The sequence below is a fragment of the Epinephelus moara genome, chromosome 15, assembly GCF_006386435.1.
Source record: "Epinephelus moara isolate mb chromosome 15, YSFRI_EMoa_1.0, whole genome shotgun sequence".
Classification (NCBI taxonomy): Eukaryota; Metazoa; Chordata; class Actinopteri; order Perciformes; family Serranidae; genus Epinephelus; species Epinephelus moara.
The window spans coordinates 13,175,638-13,188,762 of record NC_065520.1 but is presented as its reverse complement, the minus strand read 5'-3'; the positions used below and the strand labels follow the sequence as shown (position 1 = coordinate 13,188,762).

The following is a 13,125-nucleotide window of genomic DNA, read 5'->3' as shown; positions in this document are numbered from 1 at the left end:
GTTCTAGTCTGCTTCATATTGATGTAAAAATGTGTTTTTGGGCTCTTAATTGGAATTTAAAGGCTTAAAGGACAATTTGCACTCATGATTTATGCTATTTCACTTACAACAATTCATTGATTCATTAAAAAAATGTATGAATACATATCAATTCTAAATGTTGGTAATGGTTTCAATATTTGTTTTCTGCAGTATCAATACGCCTGGACCAGCTGGGCTGTCTGGCTCTCTTATTGTTTATGTTTACTAGTCTTTCTGCTGTTGTCTGTCACTAGCCAAGAAAAGAAAAATCATTGTCATATATTAGCCTTGTTATATTTATATTCTACATTTTTTTTAAAGGTATACTATGCAGGATTGCCAGTTTCTGTTTATTAACGCACTCACCAGTGAAAGTGAAAGTACAAGAGAACTACAGATTTACTCTTGTTTGGCGTTTTGCCCTGTTATGGTTAGTGTTTTTTCGGCGCTTTGTCTCTTGGATGCCTGCTGCTCATAGTCTGGCACCTGGTTGCTACCTTGCACTCAGTGCACTTTTTACACAACTGTCACATTCACACATTCATACACTGGTGGCCATGGCTACCAAATAAGGTGCCACCTGCTCCTCAGTTTTTAACACACTCACACACCCATGGAAGCATCATTGGTAGCAATTTGGGGTTCAGTATCTTGCTCAAGGATACTTCGACATGCAGACTGGAGGAGCCGGAGATCCGACCGCTGATCTTCCAATTGGTGGACGATAAAGGCACCTCACCTGAGCTCTGTGGGGGTACACTCCCATAAATGTCCTTAACACCGAAAATAAGAAAATGAGAAAGTCTCTGCAGAAAAACACACAATCACACACCTCTTGTGAGTCACAAGCGATGATTGAGAGGGATTACTTCTGCTCTGCTCCTACAGAGACTACATGATATTGGTTTTGTAATTCCTGTAAATGGTTTCAGGACTGTTTCTCACAGGAAGCAGTGTGTGAGTTTGGGAAATGATTATTCTACATTTTTACCCCTGTGAAAGGGGGTACCACAAGGTTCAATATGGGGTCCTCTCCTCTTCATTGTAATGCCCATCTGTACGCAGATGATACAGTTCTGTATTGTTTTTCTAACACTGCACACTTATGCACACAATCCTACAAGCTTATGACAACTTGCAAAATGCACTCTGTAATACCAAATACATGCTGTTCTCCAGAGCCAGAGATATTGTTGATACTGCTGATAGTGGTTTACATATTGCCACTCTAAATGGTCACAGTATTGAGAGGGCATCCCAGTATAAATATCTTGGTATCTGGTTGGATCAAAAAGTCACATTTAAATTTCACATAGACACACTTGTCATGAAATTACAACAAAAATTGGATATTTGGACAGAAACATAGTAAGTTTTCCCGTGTTCAGTCGGAAGCGGATAATCGAGGCCATCTTCATGTCTGTCCTGGGTTATGGTGACATCATCTACAGACATGCCTCTGCCTCCAGTCGGTAGTTAAATGGGTAGTTTAACGTGTTTAAAACCAAAAGCATTGTATTTGGGACAAGTCATCAATTCAGGACAGACCCTAAATTAAAATTATATGTAAAAGAAATTGCAGTTGAACAAGTTCTTGAGACCAAACTTTTAGGTGTAACATTAGATAATAAATTATTTTGGTCAATGCATATTGATAAATTGATTAGTAAGATGGGGAAAGGTCTTTCAGTTATATCACAGGACAGATCATGAAGGCATTATTTTTATCTCATCTGGACTACTGCTCCGTGGTATGGTCCAGTACTTCCAAGACCCAAATTAAAAAAATTGCAAATTGCTCAGAATAAAGCAGCACACTGTATACTCAGATGTTCATACAGAACGAATGCAAATACAATGCATAACTGTTTATCATGGCTAAAGGTAGAAGACAGATTTACTACTTCTTTGCTCAACTTAATCAGAAATATTTTAATACCCAAATTGCCAAGAGAGATGTACATAGCTACCATACTAGGCATGCTGCTGGAGGTAGATTTATACTACCCAAAGTTAAAACTAGTATGAAAACACTGTAATGTACAGAGCTGTGGTGACATGGAACTCTCTGCGTGAGCATATCGTTCAGGAAAACAGTAAAGATCGCTTTGAAATATCTCAAATTTCTGCAGCGCTTGGAGGCTTTTCTGTAAGCCCACTTTGATTGGCTTGTGCAATAATAAGTATGAGTCATTTGTACTTTATACCTCTGCATGAGTATTTTGTTTTTGAGTTTTAAATGGTTAGAGCTAGGTCCTGTTTTGTTGTTGTTGTGGTTGGTGCTGTTGTGGTGGTGGCGGTGGTGGTGGTGGCGGGATGTCTTTAGTGATTATGTACTGTCATGTGTAAAGTATTGTGTTTGGTGTGGACCCCAGGAAGAATAGCTGTTGTTTCGGCTGCAGCTAATGGGGACCCTAATAAATGAAATTGCATCCCATATGAAAAGGCCGGGTGGACGTCTTAAACATTTTGCAGACATTGGATTCTATTCATCTACAGAGCCCTAAATGGAAACATGCGGTCATACATCTCCTCATTAAACTGGTGCAATTGTCATTATTCCACTCGTTGAAGTGATTGGCTGACACTCGAAGTCCCCCGTGCAAATACTGAGCTTGGGAATGAATGTATGTGGTGTCTACGTGTGTTTATGTGTATATGTATATGCATGTGTATATGTATTTGCTCTTGCTTTGTTTTGTCATCCTATTTATTCTGTTCTAACTGTACTCTCGACATCATTGTAAATGAGGGTGGTCCCTCAATGATTTCTCGAGATTGAATAAAGGTTGAGTGAAACTTGTTTTGTTTGGTTTTTTAGAAAAATCCTGCAATTTTACCTCATGGGATTAAATATATTGATATTTTTCATGGTATTGCATTAAAGTTAGAGATTGCAGTATCATGTCAACTCAACATTTATAACAGTTGGAACACAAAGACAAGTCATTATAAGTTGCAGCCCACTCACACATGAAAACAATATAAGACTATAAGGTGTGTGTATTTCCTCACACTGAAAGTTTCACTTAAAGTCAGAAGAGAGTACCTTTTTGACACCCACATTCCTGACATTTAAAAAAAGTCGCAAGAGAAGAAAAAAGCACGGGGACACTCAGAGTAGCAGGGCAGAGAGCTGGAGCGCGGCCAGGTTCGGAGAGTGGTTTCCTGGGACCACATACCTTAGCTTATTAAGAAAGAATCTGTGTCAGCATAAATGTGACTGAAATGGAAAAGAGACAGAACCGCTACAAGCTGAGCAACAAACATTCATGGTTATGTGTGAATATATCTGTGTGTGTGTGTGTGTGTGTGTGCATGTGAGGGAGTTGGACGAACAAATGATTAATGGTGTAATTAAGAGTTTGTGAGTATTGAACAAAAGCAGAATGAGTCAGTGTTTGGATTTGTAGAATTTAATAAAGACGAATACAGAGAGTGAACTAGTGAACACTCTCCATCAACCGCAGAGCTTCATGGGTACTGAAAAATACAATAGTGCAATTTGCAGTGTTATTAGTTGGATGTGTATTGCGCATTTAGGTAATGAACATTTTGGGAATGTAATTCATCAGCACCCCAGACAAACTAACACCACACTAGAGCATGACAAAGCATTTCGTGAGGTGTGCGTCAGGTGAAAATGGAAAGACCTTTTCCTGAAAACTATCACACGAGAAACTGAGTGAAATAATTTAACATTGCATCACAAATCGGAGTCTAGCCCGGACCTTGCATGTAAGAATTGATTTGGAATAGGCCCAGTGAATGGCATTGCTTTCATTCAGACCGTTCCAGGCCTCTCTGGCTCCCTTGCTCTGTCTGAGTGGTTTCCTCGTTGCGGTGCGGACACTGGGCAGCATTGTTACACTCGAGAATAGATACTCGATGAGACGGGCCAAGGACGAGTGCAGAGAGGAGAGAAATAATGAAAGCAAAGGAACAGTAGAATGGGGGCTCTGTAGTGGGGACACAGCGTCATTTCTCTGTGTTGCATAATGATACTGGTCTGTCACGACACAATGAGCACACACACACGTACACACACAAAGATCAGTAGACTTGCAGATGGGGAGTGGAGTGTGTAAATGAGGTTTTTATGGAGTGAGGAGCTCAAGAACAGCACATTATGTCTGTCAGCCTCCCTCAGCAGTCTGCGTTAACTCTGTTTCACCACTCGTCTCTCCAGCTGTTAGTCATTCTCTTCAATATTGTCTGTTTCCTCCTCTTTAAAGAGAGAACGCCGTCCACTCCTGTTAGCCGTGTTCTCCCCTCAGTGTTCTTTAATGAGGCAGGCAGAGGATGAGGAATGTCGTAACTGTATTTGCAGTGTCATCTGGATGTGTTGATAATGAGAGGGCATGATGCTGATGAGTGTGAGCCAGATGTGCATTTGAATTAGCAGTGGAGATGTTATTCTGGTGGCCCTGCATCTGGTGCTACCCAACATGTAAAGGCTCACCTTGTGTGCTCAGGAGCTACAACAAATGGGATCCCTCTGTGACAATGAAATGCTCTGTAGCTCCCTCTGGTGGTGGAGTGGAGTTGTGGCAGGTCTGTTGAGGTGTGAAAGGATGAGGGTGGCCTTCTTATCTCCTTAAATCGCCACCAAGGGTTAAAAAAAAGAGGCACCAACCTACCTGTCTTTCTGTCTCAAATAAACATCAGGGAGTGTTCTCACCCACTTTTCAATTGAGATAAAGATACGGCAGCTGCATAAACCACCAAAACCTAACTCTGCTGTGACTGTATTTGTCACGGGTGTGGTTACTCAGTTGGTTTGTCACTGTGACACTTTGTTTTGTGCTGTTGCATTGTCTTTATGAAAGCTTTTTTACCTGTTTTCATAGCTCTGCATGTTATGCTTGGGGGAAATAGTGCTTAATAGGATTGGGCGCAGTTCACATTTGAACAGATGCAGGTACCTGGAGTTCAGTGCCGGCACCCAGCGGTACCTTTATGGTACTTTACTTGCTCTGTATAAAAAAAAAGAGTATTTTTTGAAAGAGCTGCAGGGGTGATGTTGTAGACGTAATTCTTTCGTCCTCGGCCCAGGTCAACAAGTGGTTCTGTTCCTCTTTTCTAATCACACATAGAGCTAATCTTGTGTTTTCTGCCTGTCTGCTTATGTATGTGTGTGTGTGTGTGTTGGCTCGTGTTTCCCGCTCTGTTTCGACCTGGGCTTTGCAATACGGAAAGAAATCACATATCACAATATTTTTGACCTTTGCTGTGATATTGTAGGGTTGATTTGGTGCTAGACAGCGAGAGGAGTCTGATAACTTCAGAAAATGACTTTATTTTATGGTATGCAGCCTTTAAGACAAGGAAAAGACAACACTTACGATGTTACAGTATCCAAAATCTAAGACGATATTTAGTATGATTCATATTCAGGCTGGGCGATATGACCAAAATCTCATATCCTGATATAGGTCATTTCATATCCCGATAACGATACCTATCACGATATAGCACATTTTAATCCAATGAATAAAAAGTTGTTGTGAGGCAGCGCTGGTAGCGAGAAAGCTGGTGAATCAGATCAATAAAACGTCCAAATGACAAAAAATATTACGGTAAAAAGTGTCATTTGCGTCACAACGATATAAACGATAGAGCAAAATATGAAACGATAGACATTTTTCTCTTGTCACATGATATATATCGTCATATCGCACAGCCCTAATTCATATCACGACATAAATAAAATATCGTTACGTTGCCCAGCCCTAGTTTAGACTCAGAACTCAGTCGCAGACAGTGGTGATGCTAGGCTAGTCCTAAAATGAAAAATGAAAAGACAGTAGATGGCTTGCTGGGAAGAGGCCGCCTCGCTTCGAAGTGCCTCCTGTCTGAGCCCAGCATTCTCACCCAGAAACACTACCTTGGAAAATACTGATGTTCAGATGTGAATCAGTACTCCGTAGTTTTCGGTACCCGACCCTACACGTTTAGTCACATATAAAAAAGGAAGTGGTTGGAAAGTGATGCATACACCCACAGGAACATGCAGACATTCAACACTGAAACTGTTGATGCTACAAACTACATAAAACCCTTGAGTGACTCAACAATAAAAGCTCTGAGAAATTAAAAGCATACATCAATTTTACTGGTGTGATGTGCAGTGGAGAAGTCATGATTTAAAGTACATCAGTGTGTTTCTTCAGCCAAGCAGCACCTGATAATCCAGAGCTGAGCACAGTTCAGGCGACGCCAGTGAAGCTGTGAATGGGAATTAGCTTACTGACTGTCACGTATGCTGCGTTTGAGGCTTTGTATAAAACCTGACTTATTAGAAAGGCAAATACAGGTACACACAACCTGTGCTTGTGCTGTGATTACTTTGGAGTGATGTGAATGTCTGATTTCTCTTTTCCAGATCTGAAGCGAGAGGCCAGTATCTGCCACATGCTGAAACACCCCCACATTGTGGAGCTGCTGGAGACCTACAGCTCTGATGGCATGCTCTACATGGTCTTTGAATTGTAAGTCTGTGCTGCTCACTCTCTCTCGGCCACATAATGCAGTATGTAACCAGACGTGCACTTCAAACCATCCTCACTTTTGATATTTCATCTTTTATTTCTTGTTAACCAGAGCAGGAAACACCACCACAGCTGCTGATCAGTCCCACCTACCAGACACTGTTTCTGTAGAGCTGCTGAATATCACTTTTTTTGTTCATGAGAGGAAACAATATATAGATGGCATGTGATGATCTTGCGTATGCAGACCAATCTATCGGCCACAGACTAAATTTACCAGCAGTTGGCAGATGGTTGCGCCTGTTTTTTTCACACTTCATCGCCAACACGTCCAGCCCCCTCACTTCACTGGTTTCAGACGTATTAGAGGCCTCGGCGGAAACAAAATATGTGTGATAAGCAAAATGTTAAAGCTCATATAGTAGACATAGATGTCATTTAGGTTTACTGAAGAGCTATGCCTGGGCAAAATATCAAGTATAAATGGTATGATTGCATATGTTTTGCTGGAGAGGAATAAATAAAGAGGTTATGTTACTATACATGTTCAAAGTACTGTACTACATTGTTAGTCTGGGGGTAGATTGAAACAAAGGTCATACTGATCCTGACTGATATTGTGCGCTTGCAGCCCTGCATCAGCGTTACACACATATAAATCCACAGGAGACGTTGCAGAAGCAGGAGACAGCACTCTGCTCGTCCCTCCCAGCCTTTGTTATAGATATAATTTTCTTAATCAACTCGCCTGGTTACTGTGTCTCGTCAGCGTGGGTTTTATGCTGCGAATCTGTGTCCCGTATCCTCCTGAAAGCTTCCCCCGGGGATTGTTACTGGCTGAAAAGTGCTATCATGAAAATATAGTGCCTCTGTGTTTATGCCAGTGACAGCAGGTCGTAAAATGGCTCCCTGACGGATGTCGATTTATGCACTCTGTTTTAAACACTATTCTGAGAGATACTAGTTTGACTATAATCGCTGGAATCCTAATTTGACTTCTCACTCTTCTCAGCATGGATGGAGCAGACCTGTGTTTCGAAATCGTGAAGAGAGCCGACGCTGGGTTTGTGTACAGCGAAGCGGTGGCCAGGTAGGACGCACAGTCTGGGAACTGTGCAGAGAGCATTTTAAATATTAATAAAGCCTGAAATAAACAATTTGCGGCTGGCCTAAATGATCTCCCCTTTGTCTGCTTCTGCTTTCTGCGCATCCAGCCACTACATGAGGCAGATTTTGGAGGCGCTACGGTACTGCCACGACAACAATGTGATCCATCGGGATGTAAAGGTGAGATCTAATGTATCTTGGCGTCTCTGCACCATCATCACAGCCAGGGAACAGCTGTAAAGTGGAAGAGCGGCACTTTCCACTGTAACACAGGCAGCCAGGTTTGCATGTTTCCCTGATGTTAGCGAAAAAACAGTTTGAAACATGGTCTTCAGAACGTTAGGAAACCTGAGGTTCCTGCCGTCAGGGATTACTTCTGCTCACATTTGCATCATTATCTGAAACTTTGGCCCCATTTAATGTGAACATCCTTCATCGTGACACTGAATATTGTGACACAAAGTATCAATGCACCATAGTTCCCCTTTAACCCTTTTTATACCACACACTCTGATGTGACTGTTTCCTGACAAAATCTGTGGGGTGATAAAGGTCAAAGGCTTTACAGTTTACCAGAAAACACCCCCATCAACATCTGCTTTTTACATTAACCTCTAGGTATGATGTGGCTTTGTCAGTCTAACTATCGAAGCTGTTAGTTTGCACACCATCCTGCTGGGTTGAGTTTGGTCCTTTAAGAGCTCTTATAGTCAGATTAGCATCAGGATTAGCCAGGAGACGAACACTTCTAGAGCAGATGGAGCAGTCCTGAACCTGGCCCTTGATCTTCCTACTATCACTACCATTTGACAGCACAGTCCGCAGACGGATCAACACTCGTTGTGTTCAGTGTAAACCGATAGCTGTGGGTCAAACCAGGTGGTGTTTAAACAGTCTGAGCTATGCCTCTGTCTGAGTGTCAGGAAGGAAACATAAGTCTGTCTTTGCATCTCTTTCTTTCCAAATCGACTTCATTTAATTTATTTTTTTGTGTGTTCAAAATGTCATCAGATGCATTCAATCTATTATCACCGAAATACACTTCTCTCTCTCTGATGGGAAACACACATGGCATGTATTATAAGAAAAGCTGCTGTCACAGTCATCACTGAAGTGTGTCTCCTCAGACATTACTGTATCGTCAGTCTGTCACTCAGGCGTTAAACTGCAATTTAAACAATGATTCCCTCACAGCACAGGTGTTTGTAAGCCAACACAGGGAGAATATCTCAGGAGTAAAAAACATATTTATTTTTCTTTCAACAAAAGAAGTAAGAACGTGTAGAAATGCTCAGTTTTGTACAGAATAAGCTCAGCAGTCCGGCCTGTGTTAGCTATGTCAGATATTTATTTCTCGGGTGTTCAGGCTTTGTTGCAGTCAGATTTGTCATCACTGTTGGCCGGTAGTTGAAAGCGTAGTCAGTCCTGTGTGGCGGAGGGTGGAGTTGATGATACAGATACTCGTTCTAGGGGTGACTGAGGGGGTGTTCAGTTCAGCGTTCGGGAAAGCCATAGGCACAGATGGCCGTCTGAACTCGGTGGTCGAGCTGTTAGATGTCGCGTCGTTTAGGAAGAGAAAACGGTGGCCAAGTCGGTGTCCAAGTGCTTGGAGGGCGGTTTTGCGAACAGAGCCAGATAACAGAAAGTACATGACAGGATCCAGGCAGCTATTGAAGGCGGAGAACAGAAGCATCACCTCGTTGGTGCGGTCCACCAGTTGCAAGTAGTCACAAGATGCCGTTTCGCTGAGCTGGGAGAGGATGTAGACGGGGCGGAAGGCGTGGTAGGGTGCGAAACAGACGGTGAACAGAAAGAGGACGAAGAAGGACTTCTTGGCAGTTCTCTGGTATCTCTGTGCATTGGGAAGGTCCGGTTTGTCCCGTGACACCCGCAGCAGCTGGGACGCAATCTTGGCATAGGAGACAACCAGCATGACGAAGACGAGCCAGAACAACAACACAAGCGCGGCGTTGAAGTAGGCTTTCCCTTTGGCTTTGCTGCTGCGCTGCTTGTATTGGAAGCACTTGCCGTTGAACTCTTTGTCCTCTGCGGTGGCGATCATTGGCACCAACGCCATCAGCGACAGACCCCACAGAGCCCCGCATGCCACCCAGCTCCACGGCCGGCTGCGTCCCCACAGAATCATCGTCATGCCTCTCCGTGCCTTGCCTTTCCCCTTCAACCGCAGGTATCTGTCCAGGCTGATGAGCCCCAGTAAAGTAATACTGATGTACATGTTCATGTAAAACAGATTCCCCACAACTTTGCACGCCACAGATCCCAGTTCCCACTTGTTTCCGTTAACATGGTAGAACACTCTGAAGGGCAGGCACGCCAGCAGGACCAGATCAGCCACGGCACAGTTGATGAGGAACACCCGTACAGAGTTGCGGCTTGAATGCAGGAAGAGGAAGACCCACAGGGCGAAGAGGTTCCCCACGAGCCCAAAGAGGAAGAACAGGGAGTAAAGGACTGCCAGGGGCAGACGGAGGGCGGTGTCATCAAACGAACATCCAGTCTGGTTTAGGGAAGTGTTGGAGGAAGGGGACAAGGAAGGGGAGAGAGAGGTGGCAGAGAAGAAGGATGACATAGAAGTCGGAAGAGAGGAGTTAGACGATGCAGAGGCTGAAAGAGTAAAGGGGAAGGAAGAGGCCGAGGAGAAGAGGGTCATTATGGCTGAGGAGAAAGAAGAGACAAAAAAAAAAATCAGTTCATTGTGTGTCACAGAACAAATACAGAAATTTTAAACAGCTCGAGGTGAAAGGCAAGAAAAAGGTTGCGTGCCCACACTGTGAAACTGCAGTTGCGTATTTTATGAGTAATGCACAGACAGGTGAGTAATGTGTGGGTTGTAGTTTTAAAGGTCACACATGTAATACTCAGTGTGAAATGTAAATTATAGTAATTAATGTGATGCCATGAAAAAGGTACAACACCCTACAAAAGAGGAGCTCCACACGCAGGGTATTGAATGTTCTGGAAAACATACAACAGTTCGGTTTTCTGTGGGAGTCATGACTAATTTAAGTTTCATGCCCATTTAACCCATAAGTTCCAGTCCAAGTTGAGGAGTTGCTGCACATGTATGAACACTCATGCTAAGTCACTGTCTGACGGCCACACACAGATGTTGGGATTAAAGCAGAACACTCACCGTCAGTATTCCTTGCGTAGCGATTTCAGCACAGCTGCAGTTTAGATGTGTGGGAAAGTGCACGGATGTGCCGGAGTCGAGCAATCCAGTGTGTTTCTCTCCTCCATCAAACTGTAACCAGTTTAAAAAGTTACATATATGATAAGATATTATGCAACGCCAGTTCTTGTCCTTAACACTTTTCTTTTGCTATCTTCACCTTTTTCTTCAGTCTCTGAATGAGTCATAAATCCTGCACACACTTTTTTTTTCACATCCTTTTGATAGTCTGCTTCTCCCCGTCCTCCTCTCAGCTCTCTGTTCTCAGCTCGCCTTCAGTCCTGGTCGTTGTCCTCTCCTTTATTAAAATGCCTCTTCACTCTCTCCCCCCCCTCTTGCTCTCACAGATCTGACTGTTTAGTCTGCCGGTCCTCTCGTCTCTGCCTCTTGTTCTCACTCACCCTCCCTCTCACTGTGTGTCTTGCACCGCCCCAGTCAACATCCTCCACGCCCCTCAAGCCCCCATTACAAGAAATACAAAATAGATAAGACAGGAAGTGAGTCCACCGCACTCTCACCCTGTATCTGAAGTAAAGGTTACTCAAATTAGCAAGAATACAACTTTTAAACAGAACTAGTTTTTCTGAAGAAGGTGTGGTGTTTGTTATATTGCATGCACAGATCAGAGACATTAATCTTGTCTTGAGTGCATGTAGTATATCGTATTAATTGCAGTCCCAAAAGCTTGTTCTCCAGCACGCCCTGTGGTCAGTTTGTGTTTGAAACTGAATCTCTGAGGTTTTGCATGCAAAAAGCTGCAACTCCTTTTATCACCAGCTCGGTGTGACTTCTGTGCAACAGTGGAGGAGACTCTGTTCAAAGAATCTGATATTAAATTAACTTTAATAATAAGTAAGCATGCTGGAGAATGATGCTCACGTAGTTTCCCCACATAGTAGCGAACACGACTCTGTAAAATAGATTTACTTACTGCGGAGCAGAGCAAGTATTTTATTTTATTACCTGCCACTGGAGAGTGTGCAGACACAATACATTTAATTGCAAGTACGTATAAGTAGGATCAGGATCTACGACATTATCTGCTGCTTCTCTCACAACATTTCTCTCATTTTCATCTTCTTCTGTCAGTCGTTGGCCTGTAGTTTGACTTCTCATGTTAAGGATCTTACCTGTATTTATTCCCAACAGTTCCCTTCTCCTGTATGTCATAAAGAGTTGATATCAAGTCTGAATAAACTTTACGTAGGCCTAATTCCTCATCACCTTACTCTGCAGCTCTCTGAGACATTGTAATTTCATGCATCTCACTTTATGCTGATGATCCCTTGCTTACTAAATGCTGGAGCAAGACCTGTTTCCTGTCTGTATTGGTGTTATAATGAAGTTGTGGTTTAGTTGCGCATGCTGTTTTGTCAATGTGAAACTGAGGTTCTCTAACCAGCAATTCATCATATGGGATGCTGCACTTTTGCACAGAAAGAGCAAAAGCAATGCTCTGCACATTTATTGTACGCTGCAAAGATTGTGTTCTCCTCGTCAGTAAAAAGAAAAAGTCATCATCGCATTTGTTGATGAGTTCCTTATTTAACCTGTCGAAATATATGAGTCATAAATCTACTGTTTAACTCTTTGTCCTAATTTTTATTTATCTCTGCTGGACCTCTCTTCTGTCTCTCCATAGCCTCACTGTGTGCTGTTGGCGTCAAAGGAAAACTCTGCTCCGGTCAAGCTGGGAGGTTTTGGAGTGGCCATACAGCTGGGAGAGTCTGGTTTAGTAGCTGGAGGTACAGTCGGACAGTTTGTCCCTACTATACACATTTACTACACGTGCATGCACACACAATTATTTAACAATCAGGAAAAGAATGGAAAATAAATTCTAAGTTTTGATCATTATGTTAATTTAAGGTGCTTATTTAAATCTCCACATCATTGCAAAATGTTTTTTTCTGTTGATCAATCAAACTAAGTAAGAAGTGTTCAGAGAAAACATATGACTGTGGTAACAAGATGAGCAACGGACAAGCGATATTTTAGACATGGCTACCAGGGTTTTCCCTGGGTTTTTTCGAGACCAAGGTGGCAAAGGCCTGTGGCGGGGGGCATCTTGACAGCTGTACTTTTAGATACGGTCCCCCCCTCTATCAAATACGAAAGGAGGCCTCCACATGCTTGAGCTTTACACTGCTGACTTGTATCATCAGAACAGACATGTCCTGTGATTTTCAGCCTTCTATGATTATATTTACCCTTTACAGCAGGCACATCCTGACAGCTGAGAATATTACTGTCAGGTATTGTCCCCCCTCTATTAAATATGAAAGGAGGCTGAAAATCACAGGACATGTCTGT

At 42.8% G+C, this 13,125-nt stretch overlaps 2 protein-coding genes across 12 annotated transcripts in view; one reads left to right on the top strand and one right to left on the bottom strand.

Annotated features, from left to right (window-relative positions):
* The window catches only part of LOC126401988 (peripheral plasma membrane protein CASK-like), a 54,925-nt gene that overhangs the window by 13,076 nt on the left and 28,724 nt on the right, over positions 1-13,125 (top strand). For all 10 annotated transcript variants that reach the window (XM_050063614.1, XM_050063609.1, XM_050063608.1 and 7 more), the window contains exons 3-6: positions 6,407-6,512; positions 7,525-7,602; positions 7,727-7,799; positions 12,455-12,557. In XM_050063614.1, the coding sequence (XP_049919571.1) occupies positions 6,407-6,512; positions 7,525-7,602; positions 7,727-7,799; positions 12,455-12,557 (360 nt within the window). The remainder of the gene's footprint in view (positions 1-6,406; positions 6,513-7,524; positions 7,603-7,726; positions 7,800-12,454; positions 12,558-13,125) is intronic.
* The window catches only part of LOC126401990 (probable G-protein coupled receptor 34), an 11,791-nt gene continuing 7,514 nt past the window's right edge, over positions 8,849-13,125 (bottom strand). The window contains exons 1-3 of one of the 2 annotated variants that reach the window (XM_050063615.1): positions 10,973-11,191; positions 10,774-10,884; positions 8,849-10,295 (exon numbers count right to left, since the gene is read on the bottom strand). In XM_050063615.1, the coding sequence (XP_049919572.1) occupies positions 9,010-10,290 (1,281 nt within the window). In that variant the 5' untranslated portion in view covers positions 10,291-10,295; positions 10,774-10,884; positions 10,973-11,191 and the 3' untranslated portion in view covers positions 8,849-9,009. Of the gene's footprint in view, positions 10,296-10,773; positions 10,885-10,972; positions 11,192-13,125 lie in introns of those variants that run through there. The other variant, XM_050063616.1, reaches the window with a different exon arrangement.